Source organism: Poecilia reticulata, linkage group LG2, assembly GCF_000633615.1.
Source record: "Poecilia reticulata strain Guanapo linkage group LG2, Guppy_female_1.0+MT, whole genome shotgun sequence".
NCBI classification, from domain to species: domain Eukaryota; kingdom Metazoa; phylum Chordata; class Actinopteri; order Cyprinodontiformes; family Poeciliidae; genus Poecilia; species Poecilia reticulata.
The window spans coordinates 28,047,535-28,069,508 of record NC_024332.1 but is presented as its reverse complement, the minus strand read 5'-3'; the positions used below and the strand labels follow the sequence as shown (position 1 = coordinate 28,069,508).

General features: G+C 40.4%; 2 protein-coding genes across 3 annotated transcripts in view; one reads left to right on the top strand and one right to left on the bottom strand.

Annotated features, from left to right (window-relative positions):
- The window catches only part of gsk3ba (glycogen synthase kinase 3 beta, genome duplicate a), a 37,889-nt gene extending 26,175 nt beyond the window's left edge, over window positions 1–11,714 (top strand). The window contains exons 4-11 of one of the 2 annotated variants that reach the window (XM_008401260.2): window positions 488–598; window positions 1,689–1,819; window positions 3,826–3,932; window positions 4,051–4,148; window positions 4,256–4,363; window positions 7,661–7,847; window positions 8,055–8,153; window positions 8,950–11,714. In XM_008401260.2, coding sequence (XP_008399482.1) covers window positions 488–598; window positions 1,689–1,819; window positions 3,826–3,932; window positions 4,051–4,148; window positions 4,256–4,363; window positions 7,661–7,847; window positions 8,055–8,153; window positions 8,950–9,020 — 912 coding nt within the window. In that variant the 3' untranslated portion in view covers window positions 9,021–11,714. The remainder of the gene's footprint in view (window positions 1–487; window positions 599–1,688; window positions 1,820–3,825; window positions 3,933–4,050; window positions 4,149–4,255; window positions 4,364–7,660; window positions 7,848–8,054; window positions 8,154–8,949) is intronic. The other variant, XM_008401271.2, reaches the window with a different exon arrangement.
- Window positions 11,715–15,506: 3,792 nt separating this feature from the next.
- On the bottom strand, window positions 15,507–21,660 carry nr1i2 (nuclear receptor subfamily 1, group I, member 2). The gene is made up of 7 exons (XM_017309256.1): window positions 21,639–21,660; window positions 21,121–21,290; window positions 20,717–21,036; window positions 19,189–19,334; window positions 16,838–16,954; window positions 16,582–16,687; window positions 15,507–16,496 (listed from the first exon to the last, which is right to left on the bottom strand). The coding sequence occupies exons 1-7, from the start codon at window positions 21,658–21,660 to the stop codon at window positions 16,340–16,342; spliced, it is 1,038 nt and encodes a 345-aa protein (XP_017164745.1). The 3' UTR covers window positions 15,507–16,339.
- Window positions 21,661–21,974: the final 314 nt, after the last annotated feature.

Genomic DNA, 21,974 nt, shown 5'->3' with positions numbered 1-21,974 from the left:
AATAGGAAAATAGAGACCTACTGTTCCATTTTTGAGTCATAATTTGTAGTTTTTATTTATTAGTCTCCATTAGTGGTCCGATGGCTCGGTTTTGAGCAGCTGATGTTGCACTCAGAGGAAAAAGGAAGTGTGACAATAACTGGGTGGAGAACCGTCTGCCCTCCAAGAGGGCCTTCATTCTAACCAGGAAGCAAAGAAATGATGTCACTGCCTGTGGCCGCTGGTGAAGCTCCGGCCGTTGTGACTCACGTCCGTGTGGTTTCTGTCCTTCAGGGAGATGCAATGGATTCTCTTATAGGATATGAAAATCTGTTTTATCGGCTTGTAAAAGGCAAAAGAGACGGATAACGCACTGAAAAATTGAACAGGCAACTGAGATGAGCCTGGATATGATTTTGTATCATCGACACACATCGTTAATGTCTGTTTGGTTTTTCTGATTGTGAGTTTTAACTCGAGTGTCCTTGTTTTTTCTTCTCTTCAACAGAAAGACGAGGTGTATTTGAATCTGGTTTTGGACTACGTTCCCGAGACCGTCTACAGAGTGGCCAGACACTACAGCCGAGCCAAACAGACGCTGCCCATGGTTTATGTTAAGGTAAATATAACCGAGTCTGGGATTTTATTACCGTTATGGCAGGAAGAGGCAAACGTCGTTGGTTTTCAGAGACTCTGAACGGGAGATCTTAAACCAGAGTTGGATTTTTTTTTCTGACTTTTTCCTTTATTATTTGGCAATTTTATTATAATCATTTATTCTTAGCATAAATTTTATTTTACTGCTATGTTCATATTTGAATCTTAGTGGATTCTGATTTTTGTTTCAGGCCAAGATGACTCTTGGTCTTGCAGAAATGTTTAATCTGTCTCCATTTAAGAGATACTTTGAGATCAAGGGCTTTAAATATTAGGATTTGGCCTAAAATTATGTGATTTACTTGAATGACCATTTGACTTTGGATAAGACACAGATGTGCAACTGTGTGTATTTTTCTAGTGAGCTAAAAATCAAAACGTATTTGTTTTTCTCTAAACCTGGTTACCAGCTGATTTCTTAATTAGCACGATAAAAACAAAGTGATACTTCCCTTAGAACACACATTGGTTAAAAATGCAAAAATAAATAAAACAGGAAATAAGTGCAACATTGTGTTGTTATAGTCAAGCCTTTAAATCATTAGTAGGTATTGTGTACCATGTGTTTTACTGCTGCTTTGGTTCAAAATTATTTGTGTAACAGAAAATATTGCTAAGATCACAAATAGCAAAATTAGCAAAAATTGATCTATCTTGTCTTGATTTTTTTTTTAAACTTTTTATTCCGTTTTTTTCTATTTAAGCTAGTAAATGTCCACATTTTCTTTCATTCAACATTAGTTGATTGATATTGACTTCAGCTGCAACTTTGCAATTGATGAAACTCGTGCTGTTTTATCTCTGCAAGGCACAGTTAACAGCGTTCCTTTAAAAAGACAGTGTGACAGGATAACAAAACGTCCTGTGTTTGACCGGACTGAAATAACATCCCTGTGTGTGTGCGTGTGCGTGCGTGCGTGCGTGCGTGCGTGCGTGCGTGTGTGTGTGTGTGTGCGTGTGTGTGTTTTTCTTACCTGCTATAAACCTTGTAATGTCAGGTGGCTGCTTGTTCTGCAGTTGTGACCCGTCTGCATGTCTTCTTCCCTGCGTAGTTGTACATGTACCAGCTGTTCAGGAGCCTGGCTTACATCCATTCGTTTGGGATCTGCCATCGGGACATTAAGCCCCAGAATCTGCTGCTCGACCCAGAGACGGCTGTCCTCAAGCTCTGCGACTTTGGCAGGTGAGACGAAGTCATGCTGTTAACATGGATGCAGGTTAATCGGCGCGTCCACTGAATTAACAGGTCTGAAACGGAGTAGACTAAGCTGTAGGGAAAAAAACTAAGATACAGAGTTAAACAAAGAAACCCAATCTGTTGTCTCGACCCAAAAGTAAGCAGCGCTCCAATGTTGCTAATGTGTCAACAAATATCTTTTAGTAATACTTTCAAACTAGACTTGATTGCCGCACATCTGCCTCATTTGTTAAACTACAGAGGCAGTGAGGAGGTTTAAATTGATCTGCCTGTTATGTGCCACTGAGTCAGCAATGGAGGCTGTCACAGAGCCATATTGGCATTTATGTGTGAAGTGGGGGGTCGATGGGTGCAGCATGCTGCTCTAATCAACAATGCTGTTGTCACTCAGCTGAGCACACAGTGCCGACTTGCTCTGTGTAAGTACATACTGAGCACAGCTCTGTTGGGCTGATTGAATTGTCACTGTCAATTTAATTTAAAAAGCATTTTGTTAACATGCACAAGCTGCACCAAAGTGCTGTGTGTGAAAATTTAACAAATCAAGATGTAAGCGATATTATGCACCAGTGCAAACACAAAGGGTGAGGACAGAAAGAAAAGAAAAAGCTACTGACTAAATGGTAATAAAGTCATTAGACAAAAACCCATTAGTTACAATTTAACTGTCAAGCTGGCTATGAGTGGTGTGACTGGAGAGGTGGGGGGTCTTTATTCCACATCTGAATAAGTATGTTAAAAACAAAGTAGAGTATGAAAACTAGTTGTTTCCTTTACGGTTTCCATAATACAAACGTCTCAATTTCTCCAAGCAATATCTTGATTAAATGTTTCAGATCATCAAATTACTACGAGAAAGTTAACCAGAGAACACATAAAGTGCAGTTTTCAAATGATAAAAAAAAAAAAGATTCCCAGTGTGAATAGGTTATTAGTCGCCTTGTTGACCCATTAATTAATCATCGATTATGAAGTCACTTAAAGAAATCACCTACAGAAAACCCATCTGACAACATGAAGCATGTTTAAACATCTCAAAAATGTAAACCTTCATGTCCTGGTCTAAACAAATTAAGAACAGATATGAAACAAAGAGACCCACATCCATCCATCAGTCTGAAATGCGTTAGAATGTTGTTTCTGAAACTTTGGGATGCCATCAAATCCGCAGTAAGAGCCTTTATTAACATGTGGAGAAAATATGAAACGGTGGGGAACTTTCTCACCGAAATTACTTTAAGAGCAAATTTGTGATTTGTCCAGGAGGAGGCCTCTGAAGAAATCACTGCAGGCCTAACTTATCATGATTTAACTAGAAACAGAGAGAGAGCAAAAATATCATCTACGGTGAAACCCTTGCTGACCCAAACAACACCAAAGAAACTTTTTTTTTTTTTAAAGCTCCAATTTGTTTTAGAAATATAGTTACAAGGCAGAAGTGGACCTTTTTACATCTGGTGTAAAAAGAGAATGATGTAACCAGAGAACACTCTGGTTACATCATGGTGGTAGTGTGATGGTCTGTGGTTGCTATACTGGTTTAGAAACTTGGACGACTTGTCATAATTCTCCTCTTTAGCATAAAACCACAGCCATCAGTTTACCTTTAAGCTCGTATTCACTTGGAATGGCTCAGAAATCCTCACAAATGACCAGAAAATTGACTTATTAATCTCATTTTGAGTTTAGATCTTGAAACATCTAAGAGTTTTTTTTTTTTTTTCTATGTTAAAGATCTGGGCATTAAGAACCTAGGATTATCATTCTGTCTTTAGGGAACGGATGTGTCGACTTGTTTCACTTATTTCGTCATGTCTGCTGAGGGCTCTGCTCCCTTTGCAAAAAATCTCACAGCCCTCCTTCACACATCAAATCCCAGTTTAGCCCCTGTGCCTATAAATACACTCTGATCACACTGGTTTCACGTTCCTCTCTTTTTGGCAGAAGTGGGTGGTGATTCTGACCACGATGTGCTTTTATTGTGTGTGCAGCGCGAAGCAGCTGGTCCGTGGAGAGCCCAACGTGTCCTATATCTGCTCTCGCTACTACCGGGCCCCCGAGCTCATCTTTGGTGCCACTGACTACACCTCCAGCATAGGTACGCCCACCCCAGCTGACCCAGCCAGTCTTGGGGATCTGGCTGTGTGTGTGTTGTGGTGTCTGACCTGTTTTTCTTATTATTGACCCCTCCTTCTCTCTCCCTCTAACTCCTGCAGATGTGTGGTCAGCTGGCTGCGTCCTGGCAGAGCTGCTGTTAGGACAGCCAATCTTCCCTGGAGACAGTGGGGTGGATCAGCTTGTGGAAATCATTAAGGTGAGAATCAGCCGGCCGTGCTGAGCTCACTCTGTTTGAGCGAGCGGGACTTAGATTCCAGGACTAAATGCTGTTGAGGTTAACAACGCTTTGCTGTTTCTTTTCAGGTTCTCGGTACTCCAACCCGAGAACAGATCCGCGAGATGAACCCCAACTACACTGAGTTCAAATTCCCCCAGATCAAGGCCCACCCTTGGACTAAGGTGAGTCAGCAGGTACAGCAGCACTTTTACTTCTACGTTCCTCTGCTGCCACATCCCACCGCTTTTGTTCTGCCACCCCATCATCTTAACATCCATCCACCGGAGCCGCATGCTGATTTAAGAGCTCCACTTTTAGCTGCTCGCATTCCCTAAACTCATGTTTTTAAAATGTAGGTTTTAGTTCCCTGCTCTTGTGTTTCGTTTTTTTGTCATTGCATGTTGAACATAATCATGCATAAGATTGTGTGACATGTTAATCTACTGGCCACTTTATTAGGTACACCTGGCTAGTTCTGGATCCCTCCTTTTCCCTTTGGTGTAGATTTCTCTTCTGCACGTTCATTATGCAAATCCTCAGTTTCCTTTAGCTGGAAAGAGGGGCAGCAGGTGTTTGTCCTCTGCTGCTGGACAAACACCTGCTGTGTTTGCAACACATGATTGTTTGGATAATTTTTCAATTGGTTTTCCAATATTTAAAAAAACGAACGCTTTTCTACAAACCATAAAAGTTTGCATGTGAAAATCCCAGCAGATCAAATATCCACACCAACAACCATGGCACATTCAAAGTCACCTAAATCCCTTTGAAGTCTTCTGCGTTTGGATTTTTAAAATGTTCTGAGATTCTGCCATGTGACTGACTAAATTGCTGTTTGTGTTAGAAAGCGATTAAACAGGTGTACCTAATGAAGTGGCCAGTGAATGTTTGATTTTATATTAAGCCTGCTCTGTTGTTGTCTTGCTCACCTTTGCCTGTGTTTGGTAACATAAGTACAGTATTTGTATAAGCTGAGTGTATTATGCAAACAGACTTGAATCATCCCTAATGCCGTGGTGTATTAGATCCAGTGAGATAAGCTGTTTTTTAAATGTCTTTTAAATGTTACAAATCTTTCTTCAGACTTTCTAAAAGTCTTGAAGTTTTTCTGAAGAGCTTTGCTGATTTTTCTCTCGTTTCAGAACAGTTCCTGACCGTTTTCATGGAAATGATTTTTGTTTTTTAAGACACACGACACCTTTTTGACCAATCTATAGCGAAGATCAAGTAGAATAATTTGACAAATTTAGAATAGTATTTATCACCAATAATGTGTTCTTTACTGAAAACCTCTTGCATAGTCGATGCTCAGCGAAATGATAATGGATCTCTGGGTTCCTCCATCAGATCTCGTTCTTGAAGTCTGTTTAATGGCTTTCAGATATTGTTCAGACTGAATACTGCTTCCTTCTTGGCCTTAAATGTGAAAATCTAGTGTTTGGTCCTGGAGAAATACTAACAAAAAAGAAAGTATCAGAAAATATTTTAGTTTCTAGGTTATTTTCCCCGTTCCATTTCCCAAAAAATGAATCTGAATTGAAAGAACAAAGAATGGAGCAGAGTGATTTACACATTGCTTATATATAAAATGTACAAACCCCAAGTTTTACTCTATTGCTACATATGTATAATTAATGTGTGAAGAAAAAAAACAACAACATGTAAAACATTGCATAAATGTAGCATACCATGTAAATAAAAAGGCTCTTTGGTAAAAAAAAAAAAAAAACCACAGATTTTTTAAGGCTGACATTTAGTATACATAACACATTTTTAAATTATTTGCTGGTTCCCATTTTAATTCACATAAGGTCATCATTATGTAAGACAAAATAAAAAAAAATGTAGAATAAAGATCAATAACTATGTTGAATTTAACAAGTACTCTGAATGGAGACATTTAGATAGATTATAGTTATAATAACATCACATTCCCTATCGAAATGTTTACTACAAAACAGGAAATGTTAAGCTGACATGAGCTAAGTAAATGTAAACAGAAAGGTAAGACTGTGATCTTTATTTGTTAAATTATAAGTGAAGAACATGCTAACCAGAGATTTAACACCATAAACATCACATAAATGTTTTTCAAGGGTGTAGCTAATAAAAGCTTGGCTTTGACCCAGTGGGGTATTTTTATTTKAATGAATAAAATGTGAAATGTTGAGCCTGGATCAGTTTGGGACCTTAAAAAGAAACGCGTGCGTTAAATCTGCGAGAAGCTGACAGGTCAAAGTCAGGAGGCTTATTAAACTTGAAAACAATTGTTTCTGAAAATGGTCAGGTGCAAGTATTTGGATAACAATGACCTGAAATTGTGTCTAATATTCAGATAGGCGACTTTTAAAGATGCTAATTAAACCGGATTAAAAGCCCTGAGCCCAAAATGTAAAGAAATAAGGGATTATTCAGGACTGTATGCACTGTGTACTATTTCATGTTAACTGAAAAATGTGATTCTGTCACAATAATTTCTATGAAAAACCGTTTGAACAGCAGGACAAGAAAACACTCATTAAGTTAAAACTGAAACTTCTTCTTCTTATTATTATTGTGGTTGTTATTATTATTAACAACCATTATCATCAGGTTGGGGAAGAAAATGGTTTTGTGACCAAAATTGGATCAGCAACCCTTTTTACACAACTGGTTTCTGTCAGTATTTCTGCAGGCTGTGGTTAAGGATCGACTCTTTACTTTTGTCTGTGTCTCATCTTGTACAATGAGACACAGACAGTAAATATGAGGCTGTAAGGAGTGGGTGGACATTATTTCCATTCCTCACACAAAGCTCTTACTTTATAAATTTAGCCTCCAATCAACAGGCAGCCGCTGGCCTTTCTGTTCTGCAGGGATCCTACGCAGTCTGGAAAAACATAGAATGCGTTTTTAGTGTTTTCCCAAGCCTGGATAATAAAGGAAAAAGAAAATAAGAGAATGGAAATATATATATATATATATATATATATTTTTTTTATTATTATTTTTTTTCTGTCTGCCCTTTCTTTCCTTATGTCCTTCTGTCTTTAGTTCCTGCTATCCTTGCTTTCCTTCCCCTCTTCCTTTCTTTCAGTCCTCACTTCCTTCCTTTTCTTCATCTTTCCTTCCTTGTCTCCTTCCTTCCTTCTTTACTTTCTTAATTCCAGTTTCTGATGTTTACAGGTTCAATATACTGTAGTAGTACTGTAGAAATATCTGTCACTACAGTTCACCATGAATTTATAAATACATATATATATTTAAATTGGATGTAAGAAACTCATCCTTGAGAAATTGATTGTAGAATAATATAAATTCCTCCATGGACGTGTGGGACCCATGTTGGGGTCGTTCTCTGCAGCTGCATTTATTTCGCTGCCCTCAAAGTACCAGATCACAGAAACGTTTAAGTTGTTTCCCCTGGTTGTACCTTAGCTGTCCAGACGTCTGCCTGCACGGCGATGACGACCAGTCTTAACACGTTGATGCTGTCTCTGACCGCTGTCCAGGTCTTCCGGCCTCGCACCCCTCCGGAGGCCATCGCCCTCTGCTCTCGCCTGCTGGAGTACACGCCCACGGCGCGCCTCACCCCTCTGGAGGCCTGCGCTCACTCCTTCTTTGATGAGCTGCGTGACCCCAACATCAAGCTGCCCAACGGCAGAGAGAAGCCCTCGCTCTTCAACTTCACCACCCAGGGTACGCTCCAGACACTCCCCGCCTCCCTCTGTGGAAGTTTTCCTATTTCCTGATTCTTCCGCGTTCAGCTTTTCCTCCGGTTAATCCCGTGTTTCCGTGAGCACTGCTCATGGAAATGTTCCTTTTTGACAGATCTGAGTGTCTCTCCAGGGTTTAGTAAAGCTGTGCAGCAGCATGACCTGATAACTTCTGTTCATTATCTTTCAGAGCTGTCTAGTAATCCCTCTCTGGCCTCCATACTCATCCCTGCCCACGCCCGCAACCAGGCTGTCGCCTCGACACCAACCAATGCGTCTGCCACCACAGGTCAGAGCCACACTTCTTTCAGCAGTCTTTCCTCACCATTAGCAACTTACAAGCTAATTCTCTATTGAATTACTGAAATAAAAATTTTGATGATTTATTAAAATGCACCTGTAAAGTTAAGTAGATTTCAAACTGTGGTTGACAATTGATGACTCCAGAACTAACGATTATTAGTTATAATTTTCATGTGATATAATCATACTGGTCAGTCGCTGCCTTATTTATTGTTTTAACATTATTATACCATGGTTAAATGAGGCTAAATGAGCAGAGGCTAAACTTTGATAGATTCATTATAAGTAGAAAATGTTTGATTAAAAAGTCAATTAGAGCATTAGGTTAGTGTTTGTCAGCTACTATGTAGTTGTAATGATTCTTCTTAGTAATGTTGGAAAGCTTTCTATTTCAATTTATTCATTTTCCTCACATTAGTGAGGAAAATTGCCAAATCCTCTCTGCCAACTCCCAGAAGCTTGTGGTGGAGGAAGTATCATGCTGTGGGACAGGATCTACCTGTGCAGTTCAACACAACCACTCTGACCAAGTTGCAAAAAATAACGGATAAAGATTAGGACGCCGTCCCACAGTAGTGTGTGATCAGTATAAGGAGACACCAAGCAGTAGTCGGCAGCAGAGTTAGATGTTCAGCTTTGACAGGTGTTTAAAAACAATCCGTTTTATTTCTAAGAAGCATTTTTGCATAGAAAAAACTGCACTCACATTTTTACAGTTTTTTTTTTTTTCTTTTGATCAGTTTCTCTCAGCTAACATTCACCGACCTTCTTCCTGCCCACAGATGGCAGCAGCACGGAGCGAGGTCCCAACACCACCACCGCCTCCGCCTCTGCCTCCAACTCCACCTCTTGAGCCTGCAGACCCCACTCGCCCCCCCCGCCCCGGCCTCAGCCCCCGGCCCACAGCCCCCTCTCCATTGCGCCCCCCCTGGCCAGGGGGTGAGCTGCGATCAGCTCTGCTCCTGGCGGCGGCGCGGCGATGCTGCAGCGGCCCGGGGCTCAGCGGCGACACGACCACACGAACCCAGCCACCCTGACCTCCACCTCTGACCCCCAGCTGTCTGAACTGTCCTCCACCCCCATGGGCTCCCTTCGACAGGGAATCATAGGGGCAGAAGCGTTGCCGACTACAAGTATACTAAACATGTATACTCGATGGTAGCCTCCTAACATTTGTAAGAGGACAATCCGTTAAAAAAAAGAAAAAGAAAAAAAAAAAAAGTCCTTTGCTGCCCCTCGTTGCCTCCTGACTGCCCCTCCCTCGTTATCGTACCACATCTCTGCATCCACCCCCTCCTCCTCTGGTTCCTCCTGTAGTGCATGACCCAAGTACAGAAGGACCAACCGGAGAGGGGGGGCCCGCCATGACCTTTCACCTCCGCAGACAAGGCATGAGGCTCATGCACGCGTATTACACACACTCAGACACACTCACATCCTCTCGCACACGTTGATGCATGATGACGTCCGCTGGAAGAAGCTCTGCAGATCAGGTGGTTTATTTCTTTCGCCTGGGGGTTTTTAATTCTAGCAGCCCGTTTTACTCATTGTTTTTATTTTTTATTTTTTTCTCTTCTCCTGGGCAGCGTTTTGGTGGAGGGGAGAGGGGAGGTGTGCGACGACGGATGTGATGTGTATCTGCTTCCTGTGTGCTTGTATATATACGTACAGTACAAAACGAGCATACACACAGTTTATATAATACTTTTCTTTCTGTATAAAAAGTATATATAGATAAATGTATAATAACTACAATGGTTCAGAAATCATTTATGGTGAGCTCATATCTGGCAGCGTAGCGGCAATATTTGCCGCTGCCTAGAGACGGATCTGGATGAGTTGATGTTTTGTTTGTTGCTCCTGTTCTTGCTGGAAGCGTTGGAGTCCAGCAGCAGCTTCGCTCCTCTCCTGTGTTGCGTGTATTAAAGGCTATAGGTGGATTTAGAGCACCTGCTTTATTCCTTTTTGCCTTGGACTCCGTAACGGTGCGACGGTGCAGCGTCACGACGAACCGGTTCTCCTGTCAGCCTCCGCCTCTCTTCCAGATGATCACAGGTTTTTTTTTGTTTTTTTCCAGCGAGCGCGCTCCTTAAAGTGTTAACCACCCTTCGTCCTCGCAGCACAGTGCATAGAGAGCTGCTCGGTACAGTCCAGATGTGTTTATTTACCAAGAACACTCACTACATAAAAAAAATAAAGGAAAAAAAAACAATTTGTATATACAGTATAAATGCTCCTCACCAAAATTCTGACTTGTACGTCTTGTATCTTGTTTTTTATGTTACGATTTTTATTTTTTTTTTCCCATATTGTGTTTAAGGTATGTATATACGCTGACCCATGTACTGTTTATGAGCGAAAACAAAGAGTTGGGAAAGAAAAGAAGGAAAAAAAAGAATCAGGGCTGAACTGATATTGTTTATGGATATTGTTGGATGACGATGATCAGCTTTATCCAGCCATATGTTCAATCTTACCTGTACAGTACAGTAGATGACAGCTGTATTATTGTAACAAGAACTAGTCATGTATAGTGTATCTATAGTTTGGAGTGCCTTTGCTTTCATACACCTTCGCCTTGTCTCCTCCATCACCCCCGTCCCTCAATGTCGTGACTCCCCCCTCGGTGCTGTCGAACTGCGCCCCGCCACACGAGCCTCCACCTCCTCCTCGCCCCCGTCCTTCATCGTACACTTCGTGGATTATACAGACATTAATTGTAAGGATCCCCCACCTCACCCCCACCCCACAGCTGAAGATACGATATAGACAGGTGTTTATTTTGATAGATGTTTTATCACGGGCACGCACGTGGACCGATGAGGCAGCAGGAGGCCTCGCTTACTGTAAATATAGACTACAGTAGAGATTCAGTATCGCTCACAGTGTTGGTTCTGTTACCAAAGCCGAACGTTGACGTAGTTGTGATGAGCCATCCTCAGAGGCAATAACTCTCTGTTCTTTTCCTCCTCCCCTCTGTCTGGATATTTCTGTTGTCTCTGGGCTGCATATCTTGAAACGTAGACAGGGAGGGTTGGGGTAGGACTCAGTAGCACCTAAGGGGGTTTGGGGGAGGTCGAGTCGTGTAGCCTATCTCCCACGTCTCCTGCTTGCTGTAATTTTGCATTCATGAACGTGTTGCTTCCCTCCACCAGAAGGTTTGACCACTGTACCCCAACCCTTAACACCCAGTTCAATAAAAACAAAACGGTTACCAAAAACAGAAAAAAAATAGCAAGTATATCTACTAGTATAATAAGTCATACTAGCATTTATACTGGTCATATGCTAACTGGGGTTAAAGAGACAGAAACAAAGTAAAAGGAAAAAAAATACAACAAATACATCCTGTATAACAGTACTACTACTTGAATGCCTCCGTTTGTGACTGAAATTCTTTTTGTTTTGATTTTTTTTCCTTTCGTTTCTGTGAAGGTATGCTAAATGTTGCGCCTCTGTAAATATTCCCTCTGCGTGCTCCGAGGAATAGTTCCCTGGTACTGTAATTTGCAACAAATAAAGAGTAGGATAGCCTGGAAATGATCAAGGAATTTGTCTGCCTGGTTTTCCTTTTAGCGTTAGCTGTGTATTTCTGGCACAACCAGTAAAATGAACAGGATTATCTGAATTATTTTACAATAAGAGGGCTCATTTAAGGCAGCAGAGGGAGAACCCTTCCAGAAAGTATGGCTACAACTGTTGCTGTATTAAAAAATATCTACTAATGTGAAACGGAAGAGGACAATAATTTAAGTACAAAAATAAATGCAATCTCAAGAGTCTAAAGAAGTTATATTACTAATTCAAGGTTTACTGCCACTTACAGTCGACCTGATCGGAAAGCTTCATGTCAGACCTTTGTCATGTCATATCATGTCTGATATGACATGACATTCAACTGATGCCACAAAAAAAATCTGATTCTTAATTCACAAACCAACCTCTTGATAGAGTTAATGACTTGCTTAGTCATTGATTTAAATTGTTCTCAGATATCTTGGGTATAACTAACTAGCAAGAAAGTTTAAGTGAATTTGAAGTAGGTTTGCAAAGGCATCAGCCAGGAGAAGGCATGAACAAATTCCATAGCTTTGCACCAAGGCACAGGAAAAATCAATCAATAAATAGAGAAAATAAGTGGTTTTGTATAAATGTTTGTCAACTCTGAAGAAATCCCAATGACATTTTGTGCCATTTCGCTTTTAATCGAACCTTTTTGGTTGTGTTGAATATCCCTGAATTTAAAAAGTATTTTTCTGAACTGTCCTCTTAGTACTTTAATACCTGAACCTGCCCGCTGGTTAAGGTAAAAAGACATGGGGGGTGGGAGGTAATTTTGGATCCCATTAGTTTTTTGTTTTTTTACTTTGTGCGGGGTCACGTTGACCACGTGCGCTTTTACGAGTTTTGTTGTGGCTTTTGGAACTGATGGTCTGATGGAACCTTTAAACTACGTTCGCTGGAGGGTTAAATAAAGCTGTACTAAAATAATTTGGACATAAAAATTGCAATATTAATATTTAATTCCATATTTCTCAGCATAAATCAATATTCTTACAGCAGACTCCTGCCTATTCAATTAAAATGTGCAGACTTTTATGTGGAACTTGACTAAATTAGCATATTTTTTAGTAGGAGACATAAAATATCTGAAAAAAAAATGTGGTTTGGGAAGCTGAAATACCAGGGGTTCCCAATACGTCGATCGCGGAAAGGTTTTGAGTCGATCTCGGCAGGKGACAAACTGAACGCCGCCAGGACGCTGAGTCCAGCACTTCCTCTTCTGATWGGCTTATCAAAAATATTCACCAAGATCCTAAACGTTTGTAGCTTCATTAAAAAAGAATAATTATAAAAAGTAAACGAAACATGTTCAAATTAATTATCTAGGTAATTGTTGTTTCAACAAGGTGTTGCGCAATTCTGTGCGTTTCGGTTCCATTAACAAAAAAACAAAAAAGCGAYTCAAAGACCGACTGACGAACAGAGCAGGAGTTTAAATTAGCTACTCAACCACCGGTGTGTTCATGAGGCTTATTAATAATCGAGAAATAAACATCAAGCCTGGAAACCTGATATGTAACGGACTGAATGTTGTGTTTTTAATATAATCTTTGCTCGGCTTGCGGGGTGCAGGCGGTTGCCACGGCAACGGGTGTGCTTAAACGACAAAGAGACTGAGAGTAAAAAGGTAGGAGATGTTTTCAGTTGATCGTCTGTTCGGGTTGTTTAACCTTTGTTTACCTTTGCTGTGGCTCATTACACCTGCTGTAGTTTCTGAATATTCAATAAACGACAAACTTGGACTAATTACCTCGTTCGTTTGTGAGCATACGTCACAATAAACATCAAAAAGGGCAAATATATTTCATTAAGTTTTAAATTTTATCGCGATAATTATGTGAAATTAATTTAATTATATCCCGACTTAAGATTTGTTTTACCTTTACTGGGCTCTGTGTTTCTTCCTATCAGTCTGTATTTTCTCATATCGAGATTATCAAACCAAATTTCAAATCTACCATGACTGACTGACTGACACCTGCCGGCGTCAGGTTTGCAACCAGCTTCTGACTGAGAAACCAGTAAGCTGCTCCCAGTATCAGAATCTCACTGAGGAAGAAACTGGATTAGGTTTTCTGTCACTTTATTATTTCTGCTATCACTRATGTTTATTCGCATATAATATAAGTCAATAGAGTTTAATTGGCAATGTTTATGTCTTTGTTTTGGGCACCCCTGACCTAGACGAATGCTACTTGACAAACTGGCTTAGGTTTGCAAACCAGGAGCTGCRTTTAYCTTCGTTGGCACTGAAACATTTCTTACATGACAACTTCTGCAAAGGTTGCATGAAAGCAACACTTTGTATGTTTTGGCTGAGGGAATAACGCAACACTATATAAAGCTAAAATAAAAATAAAAAAAAAGGCAATTTTGCTTTTTATAAACTATTAAAATAGACACCGGCGCTTTTAGGCGGGGTTCGTAGAATTCGGCTGTGGTTCTTCATCCCCAGCTAACCACCAGGTGGCGCCACATTTCCCTCCCCATTTAGAACCTGCAGTTAGATTTTGTTTTCTGCACGAGTGCTTTATTGAAATAAGTGTTAATTGATGTGGGATAATTGAGTAAATTAAAATAATTTTCATATTTTAGGGGACCAACTGCTTTAATAAAAAAAAATGGAGCTTGGTGAATGTAAAAGACACAGATTTTGTGATGTTTTAATCTCTTATTTTGCCGATTTAGRTAARACKGCTTAATTCCTCGGTCACCTGGGACATGTTAATCTTCTGAGCTTTAGGTAAAGACAACTGGACTTCTTGTTTCATCATCTTTCAGCCAAAAGGATTCAGAAAACTGGGTTGGAAGTATCAAGAGTAGAAACAATACCAGYGATAGGGCAATAGAATGAAGTCACAGACTAATGTGACCTCCGTGACCTCGTTGATGATCATGTCAGTGAGCTCTACTGTCCTGTAAGCRTGGCCGTTTCTGATTACCRCTTATAAGCTCGATTCTTCCAGRTCGAGTTTCAGAACTGAATAAACCTTATGAACGAGAAGTTATTTAAAACCTTACAAGATTAGAAATTAATCATTCAAAACAATTCTAGTTCAATCAAAATTGATAATCAAGCTTAATGTATTTATTGTTGCAGATTTTTTAAGAGCACAAAGCATAATTCATGAGACAATGTCTGAAATGACAGTTTGTTGATGTTGCTGAAACTTGCTCTGTCCATGGATGTTTTGTTCTGTATTTTAAAGGAAAATATGCTGCCTTTGTAAYCCAAATTCTGCCTGTGATTGGCYGACMAGCACCTCCTGATCCCTCCGTACCCAGAAGTGTGTTCCTGAGCTGGGCTGTGTTCAGACAGTCTGAACCCTGGAGCGCATAAAGCCTGATCAATCTGTGAGATTTGGTTACATTAAATGTTTGAGTTTGCGTCTTAATCTAGTTTATGTTTGTCTATCGTGTAAAGCTGAACAAGTGTCCATTTTTWCTTCTGCATAGGAATTGTTGAGCCGCCACTTCCTTTAAGAGCATTTYGATTTTGAACCAGACTCAGTTCAAARTACCATGACATCCAGAATCAAACGTCTTGCAGTTTCAGAGTTTAACGAGGTGTGAAAACAACATGAGATCCAACCTGCATCTGTAACGGCGCAACTTTAAGTCACAGCAGAAGATCTGGTTCTTTCCTTTACTGGCAGTCATGTCATGAAAGGTCACAGATCCTAGTAGTTCAAAGACTTGGAATTTGGTCTTCCTTTTAATTTTCCCTCTTAGGTGAAAGTCAGACATTAGAACTCAAAGTCAGATAAACCCATGATGAACTTTAACTCTTTAATCAGTTTAGATAATATTTTGAAAGCTCTCTATCCAACGTCTGTCCTTTTCATCAACGCGTAGAGTAGAAGCAGTGTGGCATTTTTGCTTGTGGCTTTCTTTGCCCATTTAATTAGTCAACAAATCTAATTAATCAGATTAATAATTTGTTTCATTTATGCCCTGATTATTACTTCTCTTTGATTCATTCATTAACATTTGAATGACATCTTAATTGTGGCTTAAACAAATTAATGTCCTGAAAAAACCCCCCACAGAAATCTTTTTTTTMCATGTGAAAAAGATTTATCAGATTGATTCGGTATCACCAGACAGACTGACTTTTGAGGGGTTTCTGAACCTTAATATAAATTAACACATCTTAATCAGGCTACATAATGACAGATTTCAAAAAAGCACCTTTACTGTTCAGTTCTATTTACAATAAGTGTTAAACTTCTGTCTTACATAGCACAACAAACACAAAACTGAACACAACCTGAGGTAACAAGCGAGACGGTATAAATGCTTCCAGAAGACGTTTTCCCTTAGCGTCCTGAGCAGTCTTCATTCTGAGTGCAGTGAAAATCATCGTAAACATCAAAACTCGTATCGTCTCAAAAATGCCACAACAAAAGCACCTGAAACCAGCAGATCGGTGAGTCTGTAAAGCTCGCTTCTGCCCAGCGAATGCTTTGAAATTGTGCAAAAAGCAGATGGCTTTGTCGCCTTTCCTGTGTGCCTCACATAGCAGCGAATCAAAGGGCACGCTCAGTTTTTTCCCCTCCCCAAATGGCTAAATAAGAGCCGAATGCTGGAAGTGGCCAGTTTCGGGCCTCAGATGTTGTTGCAGGGGTTTTTGCTGACCACCTCCATGATGAGCGGAGAGATGGTATCGGGCTGCACGTCCTGGATCTGCAGAATCTGCTTGCTGTACTCCTCCGTCATCGTTCTCATCTCCGTGAGGCAGGCGATCATTTTGGGATACAGCAGGCTGAAAAGGTTTGCAGACGAAAGGTTTGCAAATATGTGAAGAGGTTTGACAGCGGATGGGGTTTGACCGTTGGGTTTTCACTCACTGTTTCTTTGGGCCTTTTTTCTTGCAGTCGATCCAGGCTTTCAGAGTTTCCGCCAGGTTTTCTTGAACTCTATCGATGGCGGCGTGATGCTGCACCCCGGGACGATCTGGTGGATTGAATTTTAATGGAAAAATCTAAATCTATATATATATATTTTCATGTTCATCTGTGCGGCTGCAAGCGTCCGCAGTTTGTAAAGGTTTAAATATTTACAAGGCTCATTAATGATTGATTGGAGCGGAGGTTCTGCCGTTACCTGGAGAAAACAGCGATATGGCCTGGATGAGGGCGTACTCCTCCTCCTGCAGGTCCAGTTTGCGCAGATTGTGGTGAAATTTGAAGAGGGGCTCAAGCAGGAGCGGCTGGAAACCCCCTGGCAGAACGTGAGGAAAAAAAAAAAAAAAACAGGTCAGCGAGATGCATGAGCTAGCACAGATTCAACCTGAATGGCATGAAAACATGGAAATATAATCGCACAAAAACAAAATAATTGCCATGCCATGTAAAGGACGCATAAAATGACGTGGTTTTAAAAAACCTTTACGTCTTTTTTTTTTTATTCAGAGAAATATTGTCTATCATAAGAACCCCAGACATTCCCTAGAAAGTAACTAAAGCATTTAAAAAAATTTTTTTTTACTTTAAAGCTCTGTAGGAAAGTTTTTTTTTTTTTTGTTTCTTTTTCCAGATACAGTTTTCTTCTGTTTTTTTAGTCTGTGTTTCAGAGCCGATTTAAAATCAAAATACCTCCCAAACATGCCATAATGTTTTGCAGAGACCGTCGTTTGATTCAGGTGAGTTGAACCAAGAAAATAATTAAAACATGCAGGACACCTTCAAATTTGAACCATTACATCCACCCAAAGATATCTGGCTTTAGAATGGCAAAATCTAGAAAAATTCAAGATGTGAACATTTCTCTGAGGTTCATTAGAAGAGATTTTAAAATGATTTATCTTCCAGTTTTAATGTTTCTAAAATATCTGAATTTATTCAGCAGAAGTTACCAAAGGCAGACAAATTAGCCAGTTTCAACGTGCATACAAGTGCTTTTATTTAACTGAAAGAAGCACTTTGTGGCGTCGGTTTTATCACTTCCTGTTATTCAAACAGAGCGATGGGCACATTAAAGAGATATTTTCTTGATAGTTACTTAAAGCTCATCCCAAAAATGTCACAGTGATTAGACGTAACCTCAACCTACACAAGCAGTGAAGGTAACGTCTAATGGAAAAAAAAGAAAAAAGTGTGTTGTTTTACCATTTGTCTTTAATATGCAGTAGAGACCAATGAGCCAAGTTTACCACTTGGTAAATTCACATATCAGCACCTATAAAATGCCTTAAAATCCTGGGTTTGCTTCAATTAATGTACATTTCTGCAACATATTTTATTTAATTTTAGATTTTCAGTTTACAAAGCAAAACAAGTGGCTTTGACAGTAACTCATATAACATATAAGTACAAATCAACAAATCCCCAGTGACCAGCGTCCTGCAACAGTTAGGATTCTCTCTGTGTCTGCACACCTGGCTGCATTATCAGTTCATTAACTCTGTGKCGTGCTTAACTGCATGTTAGTGAAGCAGTTTCACCATTTAATTCAAGCGTGTAGAACAAGGGACGCATTTAAAAGTTGCAAGACTTCGGCCTTCAATGACTGGAGTTTTGAGACCACTGGTATAAATTAATCAACCTGAATCTTAAATTCAGGTGTTTTTGTTCCTTCAAAAACCCGCAGAAGAGCTGCTGCTCAGGCCGGTCCGACCTGTTCAAATCATCCAGTTTTGTCTAAATCTGCTTATTTATGCAGAGTCCAAACTGAAAAGGATCCCTTCCCTCCTCCCCCAAATCTTTCTTGACTCCAGAAAGCAGAGAATATATCTGCTGCAAGACCGTTGGCGTGCAAAAAGATGTATGACCTYCATTTGGCACGCAACTTAAAGCGACCGGCCCAGTTTGACTGCATTCTGCCGAAGCTTCCCTCTCCAGGAGTCGGGATATTCCACAACCTAGAGACCAAGTAGCAGAGAGAGCTTGTGCACACATGTCTGTGTCATCACGCAGACCGTGCAGGATACTAATGAGCACACAAGCATTGTGCAGATTTTGTATGCAATGCCAAAGTGCTGAAAGGCAAGAAAAAAATAGCACAAACACCACACAGATTTCCCCCAGTTGTACTCTTATCTGATCAAAAAAAATATTCTGGTTGACTCATTCACTTGACACAAAGAGTAACCAAGTGAAATGTTGTCTCATGCCTGCCGTCTCTGTAAAATCAGAAGCTTTTGACATGTCTTGAACTGGTTTGATGACTTAAACAGTGTGGATTCCTAAAAGGTTTTGTTTTGCGAGCTACTTTTTTTCAGTTAGCATCAAACTCCTTRTATGCTTTGCTATTTTTCTTAAATTATTACTCATTCTAGTCACGTTTGCTGCAGCAGGTAGACGACATCATCTAGAAGCCAGCCTGACTACCCATCTAACAGCAGACGTCGCATACTGCAAAATAAGAGGAAGAAATTCAAGAAATATTTGCAACTGAGGTGTCTGGAAACGACTACAGCATGTAGCATGGCAAATTAAAACACCGTTTAACCCCACCTCGCACTGCGTCGTGTATGCAGTACGTAATACAGCCACATTCCCAGTTGCTCGTCGTAGTGTTGAACACCATGTTGAAGCGAATCTGCATTATTTCAAACGTGGCTCCCTTCAGTAGAGATATCTGGTCCTCAATACTTAGTGACCTGCAGGAGAGAGGAAACACAAACCTCAGTTCTCACAAATGCTTTATGAGACATGGCGGGAACAGAAACTTTGGGTCAAAATTAAAGTTTTGTCTTGCGCACACATTTGCACGCTTGGATTTTATTWGTTTTTTTCTAGATTTTGTTCCATTGCAATCAGACATCTTACTATAATTTATGGGACTTTTATGTAGAAGACTTTACATCTTTTCAAATGTTAATCTTTTTTTTAAAGAAAGTTCCAACCATTTCCACTTTCTCTGTTCAATCAATCATCTGAAAATCAGAGCAAACCTACCGAGACACGACTGTTCAGTGGTAGAAAGAACAACAAGTTTCATTTAGAGTTTGCCACAAAACCCTGAAGGACACCGCAAACGTATGCAAGAAGATTCTTTGATAAGAACAAAATACATATTTTTGACCTACATGCAAACTTTGTAGTATGAAGATAAGCCCATGAAAGTGGCAGAAAACTAGCACATCGACCTCAATATACCATCTTTCACATGAAACTTTGTGGTGGGAACATCGTGGTGGCAGCGTGGAGGTGCAGTGGGGGAACACTGCTGCAGCCGAGTCAAGCAAATAGGTCAAAGTTGATGGTGGAGAAAAATGGAGCTAAATCCAAGAACTTCTTGTCAGACGCCACAATGGACTGAAGGTGGACCCAGCAGGACAACAATCCCAAATACCCAGTTGGATGCACAATATAATGGTTGGTTAGAACGTCCTAATYAAAGTCTAGACGTAAATGCAATTCAGAAGCGGGTGGAAACCTTGCAACCGATGCTCTCTGCTCTCTGCTCAATCTATAGAGAAGAATGTTGCGGAGAAAGTTTAGGCAGTCGTATGAAATGCCTGCGTGTAAACAAACACCGAAACTACGAAAGGATGATCATGACTTTTGAGCCCTCAGGAAGCCATAATCAGTGAGGTCACATGTGCTTCAGACTATAAAAAGGTAAACATTATCTTCAACAATAAGGAGATTATTTCTGTTTAATTTTGGCTTAAATATGCCTTTATATGTTTCAACAAGGGGAAACACCACTGAGGCTTTCTTATGAGCAAAGGTGGAAAAACAAGCAACTCCTTTTAGGCTTTAAGGATAACTTGCGGTACTAAAATCCACAACTATTGAAACAAGTGTAGAGCATTAAACATCACAGAACTACATGGAAAGTTGGCGAATCAGCATAAATGTCATACTTAGCAGGGAAATGCACAGTGGTTAGTTGTCGTGTGCTGCAGCTATCAAATAAGATATTTTCAAACTATTTTTCAATACATTAAAGCTTCTTGATAATTCCAGACGCCAASGTGTTGGAAAACGGTTCTGRGAAGCTCGTTTACCTCTACCTGAACACGGACATGCTTACCGGAAGTCCTGAAGGCTTTTGGAAAAGCGGATGATGTCCTGGATCATGTAGGTCGTGAGGTCGGCCAGATGCGGGAGGTTAGTGTAAACGCTGCTGCTTTCGTCTCCAACGTTGTCCTCTCCTTTTTCAGAGCAACCGGTGAGGAAAGAGAGGGYGGAAGAGGAAAAGAGAGACGGGGAGAAGGTGGCGGAAAGGGAGCAGGGGTAAAAGGACGTTGAAGGTTCATCTCCATGTTCTTCAGCCGTACACCAGCTCTTCATCAGGCTGCTGGTCTGCGGTCTGGATGGCTGGTTCCCCGTCAACACATCTCTGTCCATGGGCTAGTAAAAAAATAAAAAATAAAAATAATTCAAACAACAGAGAGAACAATGCTCATTATTAAGCGCACGTGCCAAGTCACGCACCCTAAAGCCGGTGAAGCGTGAAAACGACGAGTCAAATGTGCTGCGGAGGCCAGAGAGCAGCTCCTCAACCACCTGCTCCTGTTGGGTCGACAGCTCTGCGGTCGAGTCGCACATCTTTTTCTTCTTTATTCTGATTCTTCGCTCCAAGACCGCTTCCTCCGACATGACCACTGCACGTCCGCACACGAAGCGAAGAAACAATGTCAGAAATGTTCAACCTGTGCTTTGATTAACAAATCCCAGTGAAATGTCAAACGCAAGTCAAGATAGATGAAAACATGATCTTCAAAGAAAAGGAATGCATTTCCTACTGAAGCCTTTTACTTTCGTTAATTTGTTTCYATAAATCAGCGTGTGTTAGACTAATTAAAGCACTTGACTACTGGTGCAAAAGCAGGAGTTTTTTCCAGGTCTGAAGATGTGTGTTAGCCTCACACCGAGAAGGAAAACCATCAGCAATGACCACAAAATGCAATTATTACTATGGTCTATGAACCTAGAAAAGGTTATAGAGTCACTTCCAGACAATCGGAAGTCCATTATTCAGTAGTGAGAGAGATAATTAATGTTGGGTCCACAGAAATTGCAAAAATAAATCCAAAACGTTTAAAGGCAATAATGGGATAGAAAAAAATCAGAATAGTTTGTTTTGTTTGGAAGGAGAGAGCTCATATGAGTCAAGGCGGAATTTTTTTTTGCTATCAGGCACAGCGATCAAACACAGTGTTGGCACAGAGAYCTCAAAGAAATGATCAATCCTAGTGGTGAAGACGTGATAATTTGGACTCATTTTGCAGCCAATATTCTCTTCTTCACACCACAGTGTTTTTGAGTCAACTGTAACGACATCAGTC